General features: G+C 43.3%; 1 protein-coding gene across 1 annotated transcript in view; it reads right to left on the reverse strand.

The window, feature by feature from the left end:
* Window positions 1-14,299, reverse strand: part of LOC126100460 (synaptotagmin-7-like) — a 151,398-nt gene that overhangs the window by 61,249 nt on the left and 75,850 nt on the right. Inside the window, exon 2 of the mRNA XM_049911067.1 lies at window positions 1,599-1,788. Within this exon, the coding sequence (XP_049767024.1) occupies window positions 1,599-1,788 (190 nt within the window). The remainder of the gene's footprint in view (window positions 1-1,598; window positions 1,789-14,299) is intronic.

Below are 14,299 nucleotides of genomic sequence, written 5' to 3' on the forward strand. Positions count from 1 at the left end.
TGAAAGAATCCGTGCTAACTGAAATTCCCAGGCAGTAAGTACAAAACAAACAAACAACTTCCCATAGCCATGGAAATACTGGAGTATCTTTGAAAATCCAACACTGCGTTAGTAAAAGTGTCAGGAAGCATGTTCTGTTTTATTATTTCATTATCTTTTTGTCTCGCTTGCAATGTCAGTTTGGGTCAATGGCAACTGGTTTCGAAAATGGCCATTCATTATTGAACCATTAACTGAATGGTTCAGTTAAAGGCCACTTTCGAAACCAGTAATCCAAACGTAACGATTTATTATCGAACCATTAAATGAACCGCACTCGAAACCAGTCACCATTAACCCAAAAGTGACGATCCATTACTGGAATATTAACTGAACCACCACACTGCTTTGATATTGAATCGTCACGTTTGGGTCAATGGTGACTGGTTTCGAACGTGGCCATTCATTATCGAGCCATTAATTGAGTGGTTCAACTAATGGTTCGATAACGAATGGTCACATTCGAAACCAGTCACCATTGACCCAAATTGTCAGTGCAACTGAGATAGAAAAAAGTAATAATATTTGAGTATTGGTTTGGTAGCGTGCAGTCTATATGTTTACGGTGTTTCTGTAAGCGTGTATGTTTCGTCTTGAGTAACTTTCCTAAGTAGTCGAGATAGATAACGTAGGCCGGTGAGGTAACGTTTCACTCTGAAGTAAGTCATATCGAATGTTGGTGGTGGGTGAAATTTTCTCTGCCAATATTTGGACGGCAAAGGGAGGAAATGTGATGGCGTAAATTTTCTGATCACCAGTCTATTCCACTCTTCTCTGCAGTTTCTCATGAAGTGAGAGCATATGACGCCATTGTTGACGATCTGCCTAGCGGATGGGGACATTAAGCTTTGCGGGTATCTTAGTGGTAATCGAGAGTAGGAGGCCATGTTATCGCACCGGGTTTCACCCCTTTCCCTTCTCTCTCGATCATCATACAACACAAACATAGCTTCACATTGTACATCATTCATTGCACACAACGAATCCACATACGACACAACTCTGACTTATGAAACTTCCTGGCAGATTAAAACTGTGTGCCCGACCGAGACTCGAACTCGGGACCTTTGCCTTTCGCGGGCAAGTGCTCTACCAACTGAGCTACCGAAGCACGACTCACGCCCGGTACTCACAGCTTTACTTCTGCCAGTACCTCGTCTCCTACCTTCCAAACTTTACAGAAGCTCTCCTGCGAACCTTGCAGAACTAGCACTCCTGAAAGAGAGGATATTGCGGAGACATGGCTTAGCCACAGCCTGGGGGATGTTTCCAGAATGAGATTTTCACTCTGCAGCGGAGTGTGCGCTGATATGAAACTTCCGCTGCAGAGTGAAAATCTCATTCTGGAAACTCTGACTTATCCACACCACGCTTTTCAGCAGGCGGCTTAACCTACCCCATGGGATATCCCAGCCAAAAATGTCATAGAACATTTTTTCCTATCTCGAGTGAATGGAAGCTATGTGGGAGGCATCGCTCTTTCTCTTACCGCCAGCGTGGTGAGTGCAGCACGCATTGCAGGGTTGGGAGTGTGCAGTGACTCGTGACCTCTGACTCACCGAGGAGTGCTCGCCCTTCGCACCCGCACTGGCGCCGGCCCCGGCGCCGCCCTGGCCCTTTCCCTGGCCCTTGGATCCCTGCGGGCCTCCGCTGCCCGGCGTCCCCGGGGTGCCAGGCGTTCCAGGCGTGCCCGCTGCCGATGACGACTGGGCCGCTCCAGACTTGGACCCGGAGCTGGTGCCCATCGACCTGCCAAACACAAGCCACGCTCCTGTTGAAGCTTGTAACATAAAAGACCGGGACTGACGACACATGTGGTTAGTGAACAACACGATAAGCTGCGTCGAGTATTACACTGAGGTGACAAGCCATGCGATAGCGATATGCACATATACAGCTGGTGGTGTATCGCGTATACAAGGTATAAAAGGTCAGTGCCTTGACGGAACTCCCATTTGTACTTAGATGATTCATGTGAAAAATAATATTTCCGACGTGACTATGGCAGTGGGGATCAACAGCCTTTGGAAGCGCAGTTGTATTTGGAACTAGACGCATGGGACATTCCATTTCGAAAATGGTCAGGGAATTCATTATTACGCGATCCCCAGTGTCAAGAATGTGGCGAGAATACCAAATTTCAAGCATTACCTCTCACCACGGACAACGTAGTGGCTGACAGCCTTCACTAAACGACCGAGAGCAACGGCTTTTGCTTAGAGCTAAGCTTTTGCTTAGACTAGCAACACTACGTGAAATAATCACAGAGATCAAAGTGGAAAGTACGGCGAGCGTATCCATTAGGGCAGGTTGGCAAAATTTGGCATTAATGGGCAACGGCAGCAGATGACCAACGTCAGTGCTCTTGCTGACATCATGAATCGCCTGCAGTGCCTCTCTAACGCCCTTGACGGAATCGGTTGGACCTTTTTTGAGTCATCAATCTTCTGACTCTTTTGATGCTGCCCAATTCCTTTCCTGTGCCAACCTCTTCTCTTCATCTCAGAGTAACACTTGCAACCTACGTCCTCAATTATTTGCTGGATGTATTCCAATCTCTGTCTTCCTCTACAGTTCTACCCTCTACAGCTCCCTTTAGTACCATGGTAGTTATTCGTTGATGTCTTAACAGATGTCCTATCATCCTGCCCCTTCTTCTTCTTCTCAGTGATTTTCATAAATTCCTTCTCTCCCTATTCTGCGTAGAGGTCCCTCTTTCCTAACCTTATCAGTCCATCAAATTTTTGACATTCGTCTGTAGCACGTCTCTAATGCTTCCATTCCGTTCTGTTCTGGTTTTGCCGGCCGGAGTGGCCGTGCGGTTCTAGGCGCTACAGTCTGGAGCCGAGCGACCGCTCCGGTCGCAGGTTCGAATCCTGCCTCTGGCATGGTTGTGTGTGATGTCCTTAGGTTAGTTAGGTTTAATTATTTCTAAGTTCTAGGCGACTGATGACCTCAGAAGTTAAGTCGCATAGTGCTAAGAGCCATTTGTTCTGGTTTTCCCACGATCCGTGTTTTATTAACGCGCAATGCTCTTCTCCAAAAGTACATTCCCAGAAATTGCTCCCGCAGATGAATGCCTATCTTTGACATTAGTAGACTTCCCTTGGCCTGGAATGCCTTTTTTTGCCAGTGCTAGTCTGCTTTTGATGTCCTCCTTACTCCGTCCGTCATGGGTTATTTTGCTGCCTAGGCAGCACAGTTCATTAACTTCACGTACTTCATGTCTATCAATCCTTACCTTTCTTGGTGTTCTCATTTCTGAGACTTCCCATTACTTTCGCCTTGCTTCAATTTACTCTCAGTCCACATTCTGTACTCAGTAGACAGTTCGTTACATTCACTGATAATACACTCCTGGAAATTGAAATAACAACACCGTGAATTCATTGTCCCAGGAAGGGGAAACCTAATTGACACATTCCTGGGGTCAGATACATCACATGATCACACTGACAGAACCATAGGCACATAGACACAGGCAACAGAGCATGCACAATGTCGGCACTAGTACAGTGTATATCCACCTTTCGCAGCAATGCAGGCTGCTATTCTCCCATGGAGACGATCGTAGAGATGCTGGATGTAGTCCTGTGGAACGGACTGCCATGCCATTTCCACCTGGCGCCTCAGTTGGACCAGCTTTCGTGCTGGACGTGCAGACCGCGTGAGACGACGCTTCATCCAGTCCCAAACATGCTCAATGGGGGACAGATCCGGAGATCTTGCTGGCCAGGGTAGTTGACTTACACCTTCTAGAGCACGTTGGGTGGCACGGGATACATGCGGATGTGCATTGTCCTGTTGGAACAGCAAGCTCCCTTGCCGGTCTAGGAATGGTAGAACGATGGGTTCGATGACGGTTTGGATGTACCGTGCACTATTCAGTGTCCCCTCGACGATCACCAGTGGTGTACGGCCAGTGTAGGAGATCGCTCCCCACACCATGATGCCGGGTGTTGGCCCTGTGTGCCTCGGTCGTATGCAGTCCTGATTGTGGCGCTCACCTGCACGGCGCCAAACACGCATACGACCATCATTGGCACCAAGGCAGAAGCGACTCTCATCGCTGAAGACGACACGTCTCCATTCGTCCCTCCATTCACGCCTGTCGCGACACCACTGGAGGCGGGCTGCACGATGTTGGGGCGTGAGCGGAAGACGGCCTAACGGTGTGCGGGACCGTAGCCCAGCTTCATGGAGACGGTTGCGAATGGTCCTCGCCGATACCCCAGGAGCAACAGTGTCCCTAATTTGCTGGGAAGTGGCGGTGCGGTCCCCTACGGCACTGCGTAGGATCCTACGGTCTTGGCGTGCATCCGTGCGTCGCTGCGGTCCGGTCCCAGGTCGACGGGCACGTGCACCTTCCGCCGACCACTGGCGACAACATCGATGTACTGTGGAGACCTCACGCCCCACGTGTTGAGCAATTCGGCGGTACGTCCAGCCGGCCTCCCGCATGCCCACTATACGCCCTCGCTCAAAGTCCGTCAACTGCACATACGGTTCACGTCCACGCTGTCGCGGCATGCTACCAGTGTTAAAGACTGCGATGGAGCTCCGTATGCCACGGCAAACTGGCTGACACTGACGGCGGCGGTGCACAAATGCTGCGCAGCTAGCGCCATTCGACGGCCAACACCGCGGTTCCTGGTGTGTCCGCTGTGCCGTGCGTGTGATCATTGCTTGTACAGCCCTCTCGCAGTGTCCGGAGCAAGTATGGTGGGTCTGACACACCGGTGTCAATGTGTTCTTTTTTCCATTTCCAGGAGTGTATTAATGTCATGCGCGAATCATAACATAGATATCATTTCATCCTGAATTTTAATTCCACTCTTGAAACTTTCTTTTATTTCCTTCATAGCTCCTAAGATCATAGACTGAATACTGGGGACAAAAGACTACATCCTTGTCTTCCACCATTTTTAGTTCGAGCACTTCGTTCTTGGTCGTCCAAGAGGGAGTACCTCTCGGCTCTTATTCATGTTGCATATTAGCCGTATCTCCCTGTAGCTTACTGCTATTTTCTTCATGATATAGAACATCTTGCACCATTTGACACTGTCGAACGCTTTTTCCAGGTCTATAAATCCTATGAACGTATCTTTATTTTTCTTTAGTCTTGTTTCCATTATCAACCGCGACGTGAGAAATGCCTCTCTGGTGCCTTTACCTTTCCTAAAGCCAAACTGATTGTCATCTAGCACATCCTCAATTTTCTTTACATTATTCTTGTCAGCAACTTCGATACGTGAGCTATTCAGCTGATTGTACGATTATTATCGCACTTGTCAGCTCTTGCACTCTTTGAAGTTATGTGGATGATACTTTTCCCTAATTCTGATAGTATGTCGTGAGACTCATACATCCTACGCACCAACGTCAATAGTCATTCCGTTGTCACTAGCCCCAATGATTTTAGAAATTCTAATGAAATGATATCTACCCCTTCTGCCTTAATCGATCTTAAGTCTTCCAAAGCTCTTTTAAATTCTAATACTGGATCCCCTATCCCTCCTATCTCGATTCCTCTATCTTCTTCTTCACTTTATCAGATAAGTCTTCTCCCTCACACAGGCCTTCAATGTACTCTTTCCACCTGTCTCTTCTCTCCATTTAACTGTGGAATTCCCATTGCACTCTTAATGTTACCTACCATCCTTGCTTTTAATTTCACCCAAGGTTGTTTTGACTTTTCTATAGGCTGAGTCAGTCATTCCGACTATCATTTCTTTTTCGATATCTTTATATGTTTCACTCCGACATCTCCCATTAACTTCCCTGTACTTTCTATTTATTTGGTTCGTAAGCGAGTTGTATTTCTATATTCCTGAATTTCCACGAACAACTGTGTACTTTCTTCTTTAATCGATCAATTGAAGTATTTCTTCTGTTACTCATGGTTTCTTCACAGTTACCTCCTTTGTATCTACGTTTTTCTTTCCAACTTCTGTGATTACCCTTTTTAAAGATGTCCATTTCTCTTCAACTGAACTGCCTACTAAGCTTTTCCTTATCACAGTATTGATAGCCTCAGAGAACTTCAAGCGTCTCTTTTCTTTCGTTAGTACTTGTATGTGCTACTTCTTTGCGCATTGATTCTTCCTGACTAGTCTCTTAAATTTCAGCCCACTCTTCATCACTACTAAATTGTGATCTAAGCCTATATCTGCTCTTTGGTACACCTTCCAATCCACAATCTGGTTTTGGAATCTCTGCCTGACAGTGATGTAATATAACTGAAATCTTCCCGTATCTCGCAGCCTTTTCCAAGTACTCCTCCTTTTATGGTTCTTGAACAGTGTATTCTCTATTACTAGCTGACATTTATTGCAGAACTCAATCTTTCTCCTCTCTCATTTCTAGTGCCCATATTTTCCTGTCACCCTTTCTTCTACTCCTTCTCCTACAACTGCATTCCCCACCCCCATTACAATTATATTTTCATCTCCTTTTACGTACTGAATTACCAATTCAGTATTCTCATATACTTTCTCTTTCTCTTCATCTCCAGCTTGCGACGTCGGCTTGGGGTTGGGTTGTTTTAGCGGAGGAGACCAGATAGCGAGGTCATCGGTCTCATCGGATTAGGGAAGGACGGGGAAGGAAGTCGGCCGTGCCCTTTGAAAGGAACCATTCCGGCATTTGCCTGGAGCGATTTAGGGAAATCACGGGAAACCTAAATCAGGATGGCCGGACGCGGAATTGAACCGTCGTCTTCCCGAATGCGAGTCCACGTCGGCATGTATACCTGAACTGTCGCTGTCGGTGCTAGTGTTGGTTTTGTCTGATGAGAACAACCCAATCACTTAACTTTCGTACATCCATAGTTGAAATGGAGGACAGTGGGACGTCAGCTGGTATAAATGTATATTAAAAATGAAGAAATTCCTCCAGCTGTATTGAAGGTGTCGATTTTATTTTGGCAACTAGTTTCAACGTTGTAACAACGTCAGCTTCAGGCCCATACACTTGTTGACGTCAATTGCGTGCGGCTGATACTAGAAGTCAGTGGTGAGACTTCTAGTATCAACTGATTTCTAGTATCAGCCGCACGCAGTTGACGTCAACAAGTGTATGTGCCTGAAGATGACGTTGTTACAACGTTGAAACTAGTTGTCAAAATAAAATCGTCACCTTAAATACATCTGGAGGAATTTCTTCATATTTAATATATTATTTGTCTTCATGCTATTTCACTTGACTGACCTCAACTTTATCTAGTTTGAGCCTTTGGATTTTCCTTTTCAGGTTTTCCAGCTTCCCTACCACGCTCAAACTTCTGACATTCCACTCTCCGACTCGCAGACCGTTATTATTTCGTTGGTTATTCAGTCTCCTTGTCGTGGTCACCTCCCCAATGGCAGTTCCCTTCGGATATCCGAATGGGGGGCTATTTCAGAATCTTTTGCCAGTAGAGAGATCATCATGACACTTTTTCAGTTACACGCCATGTATTCTATGGATACACATTATGGGTCGTTAATGCAGTGAATTCCATTGCCTTCTTCGTCCTCTTGCCGTTGATCATTGCTAATTCTTCCGCCTTTGGGTCAGTTTCCCACATCAACGGCAAGTGGGTGCCCTGAACCTCTGTCCGCTCCTCAGCCCTCTTTGATAAGGCCGTTGGCAGATTGAGGATGACTTTTTATGCCGGAGGTCTTCGGTCGCCAAAGCTGATAATTTTTGCTCGAAATTTAAGCATGGGCGAGGTTTGAACCGGGACCGGAGATCTTTTGATTACTAATCAAAGACACTACTGTAAGACCGCAGTTCTACCCTAGACCACTAGAAAACCGTTGCCCCGATTTCAGTTGGTAAGTGCTGATGGCAGGTTTCGAGTGTGACCCCACGAACCCAAGCTCTCAACAAGGCATTGTGCAAGGTGGTGGCTCCAGAATGGTGTGGGCTTTCTTTACATGGAATGGACTGGGTCCTGGTTATGTTATACCACTTGGAAACCATTTGTAGTCATTTATGGACGTCATGCTCACAAACAACGATGGAACTTTTATGGATGACAATGCATCTTGTTACTGGGCCACAACTGTTCTCAGTTAGTTTTAAGAACATTCTGGACAGTTAAAGTGAATGATTTAGCCATCCAGAAGGTCCAACATGAATCCTATCGAACATTTATGGGACATAACCGAGAGGTGAGTTCGTGCACAAAATCCTGCAGCGGCAATACCTTCGCAGTTATGGACGTCTATAGAGACAGCATGGCTCAGTATTTTTACAGGCGACTTATAACGACTTGTTGGACCCATGACACATCGAGTTACTGCACTTCATGGGGCAAAAGGAGGTCCAACATAATACTGGGAGATATCCCATGACTTCACACCTCTGGAGTAATTTTTGTAATTTCAGAGAAAGAATTGCAGAACACACAAAATGAATGCTTTCATTTCAAAATGGAATAGGAAAATATATTAAACTTCTGTTATAGAGCTGGCTAGAGGCGAAAGTATGAGAAATACTCCAATGTACAGCACTCTCCCCTATTATACATCTCACACGTTTCTTTCATTGTTTTGAGAAGTATGTCTAAATTTTTAATTACATGCCTACTGGCGATAAATACAAATTGTCACTGTCAAAAACTCAAGTATCAAAAATTTGCAACAACGTGTTTACGAGTTTGTAATTATATAAAACAAAACTGTCAAATCCAAAAGAATAATGTCATTTTTGTAGTTCAGTGATCTTGATATGAAATTAACGAATAGAAAACTCTAGAAAAGCAAGCACCTTGTAATGTCGTGAGTAATTATTATAAGACAACTGGATGTATCAGATTATGTAACTTTACCATTAAGCCTCTGTAAATGGGAGTAATTGAAATAATGAAGCTCTTTTATAACAGTTAGCATATATATGAAGTAACTGCTCGAAATTAATATTTTACGAAATTTTACATAAATAATAGAGCTTTGTTGCAATCTGACTGCTTGAAACATTTACCTGTTCGTTGTAAAATATATTGTTATTCTAAAATTTATATGAATACGCAACTTCTCTTTATAACATCATGTTCTAGACAAAACAGTGTATTTTTCGATTACAAATTTTTACTTTCTCATGTAAGCGTTGGAGCAAGGCTAGGCAGGCAGTGCAGTGCAGTGCAGTGCAGTGAGTGTGTTGTTGTTGTTGTTGTTGTTGCTGCTGCTGCTGCTGCCCCTGCTGTTGTTGTTGTTGCTGCTGCTGTTGTAGTCGTCGTCGTCGTCGTCGTCGTCGTCGTCGTCGTCGTCGTGGTCATTACAGTTATGGAGAATTGGATTTGAAAGTACGAGTATCAGCCAAATGGAGTCGAAAGGTGCAAAAAACATAAATTTATCTGCAGATTAGAAATTAATAAACAAAAAGATGTATACAAATATTGGTAGGTTATCATTTATGATCAAGAATCCTGGACCCATTTTTTCTACATGAAAGTTAAAAGTTATTTTTATCTAACGATATCCGCTTAACTAATGGCATGAGGTGATGTGTGTTGGTCGATGTCGCTAAAACCACTGACACATTTTCTGTTGAAACAATCGGATTTTTACCTTAGAAGCTGAATACTCACCTTGAAGTGTAACTAATGCGACGGGGAAGTAATGAATTCTAAGCACTCCAGCCAAAAGCTAGTCATCTATAGGAGAAATCTCACAGCTCCGTGCAATACCGCATCTGGCCTCGATAACAACTTGTTTGGTGAGATGGATGGTCTACAACTCTCTTCAGTCAAAGCATATGAAACTGCACTCACTGATTCAACTCCGTAAAGCTACCTAATACTGGCGAATGGTGGATATGTTAAGTTTCACTTTTCACCTCCTTTTCTGAATATTTCCAGATATCTTCTATTTTATGATGGCTGGGTCATTTAGCGGGCCAGTCGAGATGTGATAGGGTGCCTGAGTATTCGTCAAACCAGGTATGCGTAGAGCTCTGTGAACTTGGCTGTTATCACAAAGGAACAAAAAACACGCCAAAAGATCACAGAATCACCTCCAAATTGAAGTAGGTGGTTTACCTGCCCCTACCTATGGGCTACATGCAACCCGCAAGTCTTCCAAAAACCTCATGTGAGATTTTCACATCCTCTTGCTCGATATGTGCTGATTATTAATCCTACAGAAAAAAGTGAACAGAATATTTTTGTAGGAATTTTAATGGAGTTAAATTTTGTACCGGGGTACATTTTTGCTAAAGGCTGTAGTTTACGAATTATTCAAGAAAAACGCATAAAAGTGACCTCCAAACATGTTTTTCTTAGATAACTCTAAAAGTGTGGCCTCTGGTGAAAACATCCCAATACAAAATTTAAGTACGTTACGTTTCCTACAAAAAGGTCCTGTTCATTTTTTCTGTAAGACTAATAGTTTGCACGTAGCGAGCGAGAAAATATGAAAGTCTTGCGCGTTTCTGAAGGTGTTGCAGGCTGCAAAAAACCCGTAGGTAGGGGCAGCTGAATTATTCTGTATGTGTACAGGGTGGTTGTAATTAAAGTTTCGTTACTGGATAGAGCCACTATGAAAAAGGCGTGATTGTAGGACAATGAAGCTTTGCGGAAACATTTGGTAAGACATGTGGAAGAGAGATAACTAATAAACCGTTGAAAGAAACACATTTTAATTTCAATGCGAGAGGGTAACGTTTGTTAACTGCGTACCATGTTTAAGTTCCAGGTTACAAACGTTCTCAGCGTGATGACCATTTGCATTGACGACAGTCTGGAAACGCGCCAGAAATTGCTCTACTGCTGCCCGAAACAACGGTGCACCACGAAATGTTCAGCTGTCGTGATACAGCTCGTGGACTGCTTGAAAATCACGCACCGCATCCAGCATTCTCAGGCACAGCATCAGTAACGTCTCCAACAATTAGTGGCGCAATTGGCGGCCAGCCTTTCCCAGGAGCAATTCCCAAAACGCCAGTTTATTCAAAGTTCCGAATCATGTTCTTCAACCCCAGTGCAGGAAGAGGACCTATCGCTACTTCTTTAACGCGCCGCTACTCGCAAGGAGCAGCAGCACTATTGCTGTTGTTTTAATTAAACAGCTTAATGGCTCAAAATGGTTCAAATGGCTCTGAGCACTATGGGACTCAACTGCTGTGGTCATCAGTCCCCTAGAACTTAGAACTACTTAAACCTAACGAACCTAAGGACATCACACACACCCATGCCCGAAGCAGGATTCGAACCTGCGACCGTAGCAGCAGCGCGGCTCCGGACTGGAGCGCCTAGAACCGCACAGCCACCGCGGCCGGCAAACAGCTTAATGACTAAAGCCCTGCTCACCTTGTCTGGACATATGTTGACTGTCTGCAACTTTAGTGCACACTGATGCTTGTGTTTCAGCCGTACCAGTAGGGGAGCCTAACAGCAGGTCATGACACTAACACTATTAACAACGCAATCCTGCAGCGCACAGTCTGAACACCATTCCTATAATGTTGGATACCCATACGGTAAATGTTTTTCCGTCTATATTGGCTCAAGTGGCGAAAGTTTAATTATAAGCATCCCGTACGTCCAAGAGACAGACGCTGCTGCGGACTGTAATATACTATGTGGAAACTAATTTCGAATGGTGCACTGTGCATTTGGGTCTATATTGTACATGGGATTTCAAAACGTTTTTGGACTATTTGATACGGCTGACTAACTGTGGTTCAAATGGCTCTGAGCACTATGGGACTCATCTGCTGTAGTCATAAGTTCCCTAGAACTTAGAACTACTTAAACCTAACTAACCTAAGGACATCACACACATCCATGCCCGAGGCAGGATTCGAACCTGCGACCGTAGCAGTCGTGCGGTTCCAGACTGTAGCGCCTTTAACCGCTCAGCCACTCCGGCCGGCTGACTAACTGTGTTGTGTAATATTTGAATAAATCTGAAGCTCCAAACGGTCTCAAGCAGTTCACTTAAATGGCGTCGGGAACTGTACAACCTACAAATCAAGGCTAAGTATAAATACATACGACAATTTATGTTAAAAATTTTACTTTTATCTTCTACTAGTTTTGATATGGGAGATGAAGAATCTTGCACAGGATAGAGTAGCATGGAGAGCTGCATCAAATCAGGACTGAAGACCACAACAACAAAAACAGATTTGATATACAGAATTCTAGGGGATGTACAGTAAAAAATCACTAACCCTTTGTAATGAGTTTATTATGACATTATTATTATTATTATTATTATTATTATGGTTAGATTGAGTGGAAGGAACGTCAAAACTTAGCGCAGCCACTTTGTTTATCACACAACATGGTTGAGGTCTCACTTCCTTACATGAACTACGCAAATAAAAGTGCGGATCTCAGGCACTTATTTTTCAGATTGAGAATGAATAATGAAAGAAAGTGTTGTGGACAGATTAATAATAATGAAAGTAACGTCAGTAAAGCTAAGCGTTCTACATGTTATTAACTCTTACTTTTCCCTTTCGTTGAATGAATAGTATTGCGTGAGACAACACTGTATTGATTAATAATAATGAAAGTAACGTCAGTAAAGCTAAGCGTTCTAAATGTTATTAACTCTTACTTTTCCCTTTCGTTGAATGAATAGTATTGCGTGAGACAACACTGTATTGATATCCAATGTTTCTTCACTTTTTAGTATCGCGAAATCATACAGAGGAGAGATCTGCACCCTCAAAAGACATTGTGGAGATGTGGTACAATGCAAAATTGCATCCCAGAGCCAGGTTACTCTCATGTGTGGGGGCAACAGATGGCTGCAGTATTCCACACAGATCTAATTTTAAACGGGACCACATTCATTTAGACAAACATAAATATGAAACATTTTGCTCAAGTAAATGTATCAAATTGTTTTACCATAAAAAGGGACTGAGAAAGTATTTGCAGTTGCATATTGTAAACATTGTTGGAAGAAAATCTAACCCACTCCTCACTTCTTGCTCTGAGGCCGGTTAATATGAAATATTACGTTTTGTAGGAAAAAATATGTGTATTTTGTAGTATATTCTGTGGAGAATACAACTAATTTTGATAAAAAAGGAAGGAAGGAAGGAAGGAAAGGTAGGATTTAACGTCGCGTCGACGTCCAGTTCATTAGAAAAAAATGTTTCAAATAGCTCTGAGCACTGTGGGATTTAACATCTGAGGTCATCAGTCCCCTAGACTTACAACTACTCAAACCTAACTAACCTAAGGACATCACACATATCCATGCCCGAGGCAGGATTCGAACCTGCGGCGGTAGCGGTCCCGTGGTTCCAGACTGTAGCGCCTAGAACCGCTCGGCCACCCTGGCTGGCCCAGTTCATTAGAGACGGAGCGCAAGCTCGGAATGTTTCGAGGATGGGGAAGGAAATCGATCATGTGCTTTGAAAGGAATCATCCCGAACGTACGTGTAATGATTTAGGGAAATGACGGAAAACCGAAATCTGGAGGCCCAGACGCAGATTTTAACCGTTGTCCTTCCGAATGTGTGTCCATTTCGCTAACCACTGCGCCACCTCACTCCGTTTGACATGAAGAACCATAAATTTTAGGGACGTATCCATGGAGAACATAATTTTACGTGTCGAATTTTAGTTATTCGTTTATTAATACTTTCACTTTATATTTATCTAAGAAAAAACATTGACTATCTTTAAGAAAGTTAAATCAACACCTCCCACAAAGTGCACGATCTAGTATGCAACATTTCTGACTTTTATACAGTACTTTAGTCTACTATAAAGAAAAAATACATAGTAAATTCAGTTTTCTTTTAAAGGAAGGATTCTATTTTAAATTAATTAATTCTGAGCAAATAGCCGTAGGTAGTTTTCATAATTAGATATAACATAGTCGGTTTAAAAGGTGAAATATTTAATGATTTTATGCTTATAAATGATACGAAAAACGTGAAGAGTAAGGTACTTATCTGTCTTTTAATAGGTGGAAGCAATGTGCATGTGCCGTAAAGGTAAGAATGTATGTATTTGACTGTGGGACCATTTGAAAGATAATAACGTCGTATTTCACTGAACTAAAAGAAGAAGAAGAAGAAGAAGAAGAAGAAGAAGAAGAAGAAGAGAGTCAGTTGACAATATTTTGGGAGAAAATATTTTCGAAGTTAAAAAAGTTTGAGATCACATGCTGAAACAACTATAGCAGACAAAATTTTTGAAACAGTTCCATCTGACAAAGCACTAAGACCCGACTAATATTTAATTTCATATCTTGGATTTCTAACAATCGTCTGCTACAGAGACAAACTGATAAATTTTTCTTCTTCT

This window comes from Schistocerca cancellata, chromosome 9 (genome assembly GCF_023864275.1).
Source record: "Schistocerca cancellata isolate TAMUIC-IGC-003103 chromosome 9, iqSchCanc2.1, whole genome shotgun sequence".
Taxonomy (NCBI): Eukaryota; Metazoa; Arthropoda; class Insecta; order Orthoptera; family Acrididae; genus Schistocerca; species Schistocerca cancellata.